The sequence below is a fragment of the Phragmites australis genome, chromosome 6, assembly GCF_958298935.1.
Source record: "Phragmites australis chromosome 6, lpPhrAust1.1, whole genome shotgun sequence".
Lineage (NCBI taxonomy): Eukaryota > Viridiplantae > Streptophyta > Magnoliopsida > Poales > Poaceae > Phragmites > Phragmites australis.
Genome location: NC_084926.1, coordinates 23,124,463 through 23,133,908, shown reverse-complemented (window position 1 = coordinate 23,133,908; position 9,446 = coordinate 23,124,463). Strand labels below are relative to the sequence as shown.

The following is a 9,446-nucleotide window of genomic DNA, read 5'->3' as shown; positions in this document are numbered from 1 at the left end:
AACTCTTCTATCCTCTGGGTGGACTTGTCCATCTACCCGGACACGGACCTATACATGGCGCAACACAAGATCTTGCAATTTTTGGAACCATGCTTGGTGGTTCCTCTTTCTTCCCTCACGCCTTGCTTGATTCTCATTGAGAGCGTATGGGGTGGGGTATCCTATAGGTGAAGCGGGATGACATGCCGATCGAGTAGGAGCCTCACACCTAGGGGCCTCATGACTGGAACGAACTGCCTCATAGTGGGGCCTTTGATCGCACCCAAAAGACCTTCTTGCATACTCCTGACGCTGTGATTCTGGGTCCCATCTAGTAGGCGGCCACATTTGGCGTGGCTGGTAGGATGAAGATGGAGAGCCTCTAGGATGAGGAGCCTCAGTGTGCCTGTCTTGCTGTTCATGATGATTCGCAGGGCAGGGATTGCCCCCAGTCTGTAGAGTTTCTGTTGCAATAGCGCTGCGAAGCTATCTGTCGAGACCATTCATCTGGTCTCTAAGCTGATGCAGCTGCCTTTGCAGCTCATCTGGGCGAGGCACCAACACTTCGCTTAGAAGCACAACAAACTGGTTTGTGTCCTTCGTAAAATACAGGTTGGACATCGCACTGACGTGAAAGCAAGGCACCCAGTGCTGAGAACCAGTAACACTGGGGTTGTAGAGCTTACGTCTCCTTCCAAGGCGTTGACACAGAAACTCTTCCACTATAGCTTCCCGAGCAGCAAGCCTGGCTCGAGACGCATGGTGAGTCCATGCGCGGGGAATGGCCTCACTTGAAGCCACTTCTTCTTCTTCTGTGTTGCAGATTGGAGTGAACCGGGAGGTGATCCACTGTCGGAGCCTCTAGGCTTTGACTATCTTTCCATGGTAGTTCCAGTGTCCATGTACTCTTCCATCTGGACAATCAAGGGCGATGTTGCGATGCAAGTTTTCACAAACTGTGTCCAAGGCCACAATTAGCTCAGCCTCTTTCTTCTCATCGAGGGGGAACCCCTTCAACATAGCATTGGCCTTGGCAATGATGTCGTGGCACTCCTCCTTGACCTGTAGAAGGCTCTCTTCTGAGCCATGTTCATTGTAGGAGCTTGAGCCGACTCCTTCGTTATCTTGGAGTAAATCGCGCCCTCGTGCTAGAAGATGACCACGGGTGGAAGTGTCCCAAACTGCAGGATCATGGGAATTGAGTCGCGGGCAAGGATGAATCCACCTATAGCCACAACGTCTCTTGGTCAGTATTTTCCTGATGATTTCTTTTGCAAGAAGCAATTGTAGATTCGGAAGACCATCTTGACTACCAGCGCAGCGCAGCAAAGATGGGAGGGGAACCAAGTCCCACCAAGCGTGCCATTTTGTTTCGCTCATTCAAAACTTGTTTCGCAGATCAGAAACATGTGTTTTTGAATTTTTGTATTGTATAAGTTACGGGCGTGCCACTATACCATCGTATACAAAAGAAATAGGAGACAAATGTAATTGAAACACTGAACTTTATTTATTCATTATCGAACTCATAAAGGACAAGTTTCATTGATACAATATTTGCTCCACATACACACATACGCACACGCTATCTAACTATTTTTCTTCTGACGACTATCTCATCCTAGTTCTCGTGAGGCCACTGGTTAATTACGTCCGTTTGTCAGACAACCTACAATTAAGCTGCGCTGCGAGTCACACTCAGGTTGTCTCCGAGGCTACAAGGTTGTAGTCACACGCATCAAAATAGAGCAAAGTAAGTGTTAGACATAATGGAAATAGGACAAACAGTCTAGCGTGAGCTTTATGGACTATTTATATATCCTAGGTCATAATCGGCCACATAGACCTCAGAATCTGTAGCCCCTCATCATCGGCTGGAGCCTCAGGTACTACGAGAGAATAGAGGGAGAAAGAGTCTAGCTACATGATGGTTCACCAACTACAACCTGATAGGAGCCCGATGAACTGCAATGTTTTTAGACTCCTATCCACGACCTCTACCCTTAATCCCATAGGAAACTTAGCCACGAAGGCAAACACCACAAAGGCGAAGGGTAATAACAGGCCGCAAAGGCAAAGAGCTACAAATACATCATAGTATCGGGCCCCACTATACATCATCGGCACGACATAACACCAAAATAAGCTCATTAATCATCATTGACCATGTAACAACATAATCATCAGACTATCAATAGCAGCAGTGGCAAAAGGGGCTCAGGTGAAAGGATCACATCACAGAGTCCTCACAACGAGGCCACAATCATAGGGCCGCAACAGCTGCAACTGGGTAGCTACAATAGCAGGGAAGCAAACATCAGAGCTAGGCCGAACAGCCAGAAGAGCCCCAATGACAACAAGCCTATACTTCTCCCATCAACAAGTCAACAAAACTGAAGCAGCAAGTTACAAGCCTTACTAATATCAACTAACCAAAGCTATCCATGGATACATCATAACAATAAGACCATCCTAGGGCAATCAACATCGAGCCACAGTAACATGGCCTCAACAAGTGAACTAACTAGCCACCGAATACATGACTAGGCAATGAAGCATAGCAATGCACACCATGTCAGGCGCCCAAGCAACATGGCCAAATAACCATAGCACACTGAGATAGGCCATAACGTGACCAAAACACCTAATGACAGCCTCCAGATAACAACTACACCTGCAAAAACACATTGGTGGCACACAAACACCCGGTCGGCCATGCACGAGCGTGACAGCGCTCAAGTTCCCAACCGGTGGTACATGAGCGGTACATGATCATGGCGGCACTAACTCCCAGTCGGTGATGCATAACAACAAACAAAGAAAGAGGGGGCGGGGCAACCAACATATGCACATCCATCATAGTGGAGACCAGACCAACAAGCCAGTCGCGCTCGGCGGCACTCAAAATCCGAACCAGCTTATCAGCGGCACTTTGACTCCTAGCCTACGCGATGGATCACGGTAACCGTGCAAAACCGGCCGAAACATAACCACTGAACACACGGGCAACTGGCCAACAAATCAAAAGCATGGCACCACATTCACGGTCGTGGCACAAGGGTTGGCCAAACTTTACCAGAGATTAAGGAGATTCAACAACAATCAGCACGGTATGGCACATGCTTCCCTGTCCACGACAAAAGTGTCGACCGAAGCTCCATCACAAATGAAAAAAAAGAACCAATAGTGGCACACACAACGGCGACACGCACTCCATGGCCATGACGGAGACACCGGTCGGGAATCACCACCAATCAGCAGAAACCAAGAACACGACCAAAGGTATCACGGCACATTTCCACCCCCACACGACTATGGCAACAAGGCACCGGCCAGATCACATAACACAAGAAACAATCCGCCATCACATCAAACCCATAACCATCTCCACACGGCCACGACAATGAGGCCGGTCGGTCAACACCACAGAGCAAAAACCTGCTTGCACGATGTGGCACGGAGGTCGGCCGGCCAAATCACATAGCATCTCCATCTACACGATTGTGGCACGAAAGTCGGCCAGTCAAAACCTGCTTGCACGACATGGCACGGAGGTCGGCCGGCCAAACCTAATTGCACAATGCGACCTGAAGGCCGGCCAACGACACCTGCTTACGCACGGACGTGACCCGAAGGCCGGCCGGTGACCCTGTAGTAGAAAGAAGAAGGGGAAGGGGCGGCTATTGTCGAGACCCACTGGCAACGACGATGGCCACCATGGCGCTCTGAGCGAGCAAGAAACGATGATGGAAGAGGAGGGGATTGAGGTCTCTCTCTCTCTCTCTCTCTCTCTCTCTCTCTCCTCCTTCTCTCTTCCTCTCTTCTCTCTTTCTCTCTAGCTCTTGGGTTCAGCCTCCCTTTCTCCGTGAGCACCCTTCATGCCTTTATAGCCGGCGACGGGGAGGTTCCACCGCGGAGAAAACGGATCGAGGTGGTTATGGGACAAGATAAGCACGGAGGAAGAGATAAGGCAGGACGAGCGGCTCGGGGGCGGAGAGGAGGCGCTTTCGGGAGAGGGGGAAGAAGCACAGTGGCCTCGAGTGCTTAGGGCAGGCATGACGAGGGGATAAGGCAAGGGGCAGCAAGCCAGGCCGGTTGAGAGAGGAGGAGGGGAAGAGGCTGTGCCAGCTCGGGCCGGCCTGAAGAAAAGGGCCTGTCTGTCTTTTTTTGTTTTTTTCTTGTGTGTATATGTGTATGTATGTGGGGGGATTGCGCACAAAATACACTAAAATACCATCGTACACAAGATTTTGATGTTTATATTGCACACATGCAAAGATTCCTTTGTACCCTCATTAAAAAGTTATATAGCTCGCACCTGTTTCATTGAGTTGTGCTCTTGCCTCTTTCCATGCACATGTGGTTTTGATGTCGCAAGGGCATGACAAGAGTAGGGGACAAGGGATCCAAGCTCGTGAGGATGAATTAGATGGAAGATCTCGCACACAGTGAATAGCTTTCGGTGGCATGGAAGGGAAGGTAACGGTAGTTTTTAGTTGAGTTTGATTTTGGATTTGAGAATAAATTTTCGTTGAAATTGACTCCACGAGGAATCAATTCGTGTTAAAATTGGTCTCTTTTTTTTTTCACTTGTTCTTTTCAATTCATGTGATTTTGCAGATAGACCTTAGAGACAAGAGCTGGTAGTAGGAAATCTTTCCTGTGTGTCCTAGGCAGTTGGAGGATTCAAGTGGTCAATTTGACATTTGAGGGACGAAAATGAGCATTATGGAGAAAGTTGAGAGACGAATTTGTCTATTTTGCCAAATTTATTCATTAAACATCGAGGAACTATGTATTTCTTACTAATCCTAAAGTATTAGAATAATTAAAATTGGACTATTAAGAAGTATATTCAACATATATGAAGGTTCTACAAAAATCATGAAGGAAACATGTGGACTCCACGCGCGAACAAAGCAGAGCACATGCTCCGAAGGTTCTCCCCATTTCCATCTTCGACGCCCAACGATTACACCTGCCCGACCAAAATAAATAAATAAAAGGGAACTAAAAATATCCTAAATATTAGCTGTAAACCAAAAAAAGGAATATTATTTCTTAGAAAACTATTTTAAATCGAGAAACACATGTTAGTTAACACCCCCCCCCCCCCCGGGAATCTCTCTTATCTTCTCACCTCGCCACTCCCCCGCCGTCCAATCCTTCCATTCCCTCTACCTCCACCTCCACCCCACACGCTGTCGCCGTCATGGCCGCCGCCTCCTCCTCCCACCCCGCCTTAGGCCCTGCCGCCCCCCTCTACCACCCCCATGCCTGCCCCTACGCCTCCACCCGCTTCTCCCCGCCGCAGCCGCCCCTCGGCGCGCTCCTCTGGCGGCGGCCGCGGCGGGTGGCGCCCGCCACCTTCTGCTCCGCGCCGTCGCTGCCACGACTCGGCCGCGTCGGCTGGCCACGCCGGGAGGGCAACGCGTGGCTGCTCTCCTTCCGCGCCGACACCGCGGCGCCGTCCACAGCGGCCGGCGACCCCTCGCAGGCGCTCTCCGCGCTGCTCCCGCTCGTCGTCGCCGCCACCGCCGTCGCCGCGCTCGGGAACCCCGCCACCTTCTCCTGGTACGCCACCTGGTCGCTTCAAGAAGGTTCTTGGGCTGGAGTCTTGGACGACTAAACAAACACATGGCCTTTGATTGTTTGGTAGGGTCTCCAAGGACTACTACGCGCCTGCGCTTGGCGGCATCATGCTGTCCATTGGCATCAAGCTTTCCATCGACGACTTCGCTCTCGCCTTCAAGCGGTTCGTTTCTGAACACAGAACAGAAAAGATTCATGGCTTCAGCTGCTCAAACTCAATTTTTTGTTTCTTTGTCTTGCATTGTTCAGGCCCGTGCCACTATCGATTGGCTACGCTGCGCAGTACGTGCTCAAGCCATTGTTGGGTGTGCTAATCGCAAAGGCATTCAGGATGCCATCGGCATTCTTTGCGGGTTTCGTGCTTACTTGCTGCGTCTCAGGGGCTCAGCTGTCAAGCTATGCCAGCTTCCTCAGCAAAGGGGATGTGGCGTTGAGCATTTTGTTGACGAGCTGCTCGACTATATCTTCGGTGGTTGTCACACCTGTTCTCACTGGATTGTTGATTGGTTCAGTGGTTCCGGTTGATGGAATTGCGATGGCGAAATCTATCTTGCAGGTAATGAAATGATTGGTGATCAAACTATTCATTTTGCGGTATACATTAATGATATACCATGTCTTTTGTTTAATCATGTAACACTTCAAATTTCCATTTGACAGGTGGTTCTTGTTCCTGTAACACTCGGCCTTCTTCTGAATACTTATGCAAAGGGAGTGGTGAATGTTATACAACCAGTAATGCCATTTGTTGCTATGGTGTGCACTTCTTTGTGTATTGGCAGCCCTCTTGCTATAAATAGGAGCAAGATCCTCTCTTCAGAAGGATTCTTTTTACTTCTCCCCATAGTGGCTTTCCACATTGTTGCATTCGTTGTGGGTTACTGGATTTCCAAGTTGCCACAATGGAGGTAATTCTTAAATCCTGAGATCTCGGTTTTATTCATTCTAAATATTTGTCTTGGCCTTTTGCTAATTCCTAAGTGCCTGATGCCCTTTTTCTAATTCTTTTGCATTGTTCTGCAGGCAAGAAGAGCCTGTTTGCAGGACAATTTCAGTATGTACTGGGATGCAGAGCTCCACCCTTGCTGGACTTCTCGCTACACAATTTCTTGGAAGCAGTCAGGCAGTTCCTGCAGCATGTTCTGTTGTCATCATGGCAATATTTGGTTTGACTCTTGCATCATACTGGGGAAGTGGTTCTCGAATAAGAGATGTCGTTGTGGGATTCTTTCCACAAGCTTCCGCAGGTGTGAGCTCGTGACAAGCTGCTGGATATTGCATCGTGATTCTTTCATGGACCCTTTGAGACACCAGTTCCAGAAAATCGTTCGCCATATGAGGCTCGAGCTACATGGAAAGTGTCCTGCAGCACAAGCCTGCGTGAGGTACGCCATGGCTATAGAAGAGAACTAAAGAGAACTACAGATTGTAGGCTTTCGATGATAAGCATCAAGGAGAACAACCTTACGGCAAGACTTGCACAAGATGGGAGGGATACTGAGATCGCAATCATATACTTATATATCATAATATATCATAATACTGTAGGTTTAGTTAGTTTGTCTCTCATCAGCTCCTTGTAGATACTGGATACCACTAGACACAAATCAAGGATGCTCATATATTAGACATATAGTACTAGATATATGTATGTGCAATATCATTGGCTCTGGTGCCCCATTCTTATCAAAGGTATTTCTTCTTTCTTTTTTGAAATGCTCCTCTTTCGCTTTAATACAGCGAGGAATCAATCCTAGACTCTTAAACAGCAATGCAGTGGAGTATATCATAATTAGAACTTCATTTTTCTGCTGGAAATTGACCTCTTTTCGCAGCTTTCATGATGCATCATTTTGACTCTTGCATCGTACTGGGAAATTGACCTCCAACTGGCGAAGGCTACTTCGGGCTGGACAAAAACAAAAGTTCCATGCACATTTTCTGTAATAGAAAAAAAAAGAAAATTCAGTTTGTACGTTTCCTGGAAATATCGATGCTGATAAGTACTTTGATATTTCTGTAGCACACAACAAGCATACAGATGAAGCATGAGACTTATCTTGTGGCGATTGTTTGTCAAGTGTCCAAAAGTCACTGTCAGTTGGTATCAGTTTGGTGTAGTCACATCTAGACACAAATTACTATTCGATTTCTTCCACATGGATGGAGATGTTAGAGTTGTTTGTTACGTGAGAAATTAAGTTGAAAAATATTTTGGTTTGTTTATGATAAGTGATTGATATTAGTATTAATTTGGTTTGATGATTGTCGGTTTTGCTTAAACTTTGATGTGCTGATTCTAGTGAATCTGTAATTTCCGATATGAACTCGGAACTTTCGGTGATTATCCGACGTTCAGAGTTTTTATATCGCTAGAGCTTTCGGTGTTCAGTTTCGGTTGCATGAACCTGGAACTTTCAACCTACACCTGGAACTTCCGGATTGACAGGAAAACCAAAACCGAGAGCTCTTTGCCCAGAGGTAAACCCAGAACTTTTGGGTATTCAGAACTTTCGAGTTTGGATCAAAACTTCCGAGTATCCTCGTGTTCATAATTCTTCTTGGAATATGATTTCAACTGAGAATTTTGATTTTGATCTAACTAGAGTTAAAGTTGAAAAAATATATATTTGTCTCATGATATGTAGGTAATGTAAAAGAAAAAAATCAGTTTGTACGTTTCCTGAAAATATCTATGCTGATAAGTACTTTGATACTTCTGTAGCACACGACAAGCATACAGATGAAGCATGAGACTTGTGGCGATTATTTGTCAAGTGTCCAAAAAGTCACTGTCAGTTGGTATCAGTTTGGTGGTCATAGATAGACACAAATTACTATTCGATTTCTTACACATGGATGGAGATGCCAGAATTGTTTGTTATGTGAGAAACAAGTTGAAAAACTGATATTCATGATTATTCTTGGGATATGATTTTAACTGAGAATTTTGATTTTGAACTAATTAGAGTTAGAGTTGAAAAAATATGTTTACTTATCTCATGATATGTAGATAATTGATGTAACTTAGCAGTCGATGGTGGAACGATCGGGCTAAGCAGGATGTTTAGTGTCGGACGATTGAGGATATCGGACGGAGTAAGAGTGATCCTAACTATACGTGTAGAGGTCAAGTAAAGCATAGAAGATAGATAAAAACGATGTATTGATAAAGTCAAGCGAAAAGTTACATGAGTAAAGATCGTAATTGATAAGGCGCAAGTGACAAGACGGTCCGAAAGATCGGGAGCAGAAGAGACTTGTCGGCAGTCAAAATCGTAAGACGGTATACATGTGTCGACATCGGGATGCTTGCTTGAGATCAAGCAAATAGCAATGAGTCACGTTTTGAGAAGCGTGCAAGGAGTTTCGTGGTTTGTTCTCAAAACTGTGAGAAAGATAGAAGTGCACTTGGCATCACCATGAATCTTATATTGAGGTGAAGCTAAGTTATGAAGGTGTTACAATAGTTTGATGAATGGAGTAGAAAATAGATCAAAATATCATTGGTGGTAGATAGGAGTATTTTAGCAACAATCTAGTAAATTTAGGGGTCAATAAACCTAGGATATAAATAGAGGGGTAAGACTACGTGGGAAATGAAAACCAGCCACTTGAGTCCCCTGAGTTATCCTTATGAGAACTTTATGTTAGGGTTTTAGAAGAAGGAGATGAGTGCTTAGTCGATGTACTAGGTGAGAGTTTTTGAGAGAAATTTTTTTATAATCTGTCGGAAATAGGGTTGATCTTTGGAAGTATTGAAGTTTATTTTTCTTCTCATGCTATGATTTACCTCCTTTAAGTTTTTCTCTATTGGTTCCCTTGCAAGTTTGCAAGTTTTTCATCATTCAGTTGCGATTTTCGTTTTCGTACCT

General features: G+C 45.9%; 1 protein-coding gene across 1 annotated transcript; it reads left to right on the top strand.

Moving 5' to 3' along the window:
- The first annotated feature begins 5,095 nt into the window (after positions 1-5,095).
- LOC133922138 (probable sodium/metabolite cotransporter BASS3, chloroplastic) lies at positions 5,096-7,287 on the top strand. The gene is made up of 5 exons (XM_062367334.1): positions 5,096-5,553; positions 5,639-5,734; positions 5,821-6,127; positions 6,232-6,479; positions 6,595-7,287. Exons 1-5 carry the CDS (start codon positions 5,192-5,194, stop codon positions 6,830-6,832), a joined length of 1,251 nt encoding a protein of 416 aa, XP_062223318.1. The 5' UTR covers positions 5,096-5,191; the 3' UTR covers positions 6,833-7,287.
- Positions 7,288-9,446: the final 2,159 nt, after the last annotated feature.

Excerpts from the sequence above, each read along its gene's own strand:
- LOC133922138 (XM_062367334.1), top strand. The coding sequence starts at position 5,192 with ATGGCCGCCGCCTCCTCCTCCCACCCCGCCTTAGGCCCTGCCGCCCCC. Across the intron at positions 5,554-5,638 it reads AACCCCGCCACCTTCTCCTG|GGTCTCCAAGGACTACTACG; the intron begins GTACGCCACCTG and ends ATTGTTTGGTAG. Across the intron at positions 6,480-6,594 it reads TCCAAGTTGCCACAATGGAG|GCAAGAAGAGCCTGTTTGCA; the intron begins GTAATTCTTAAA and ends ATTGTTCTGCAG.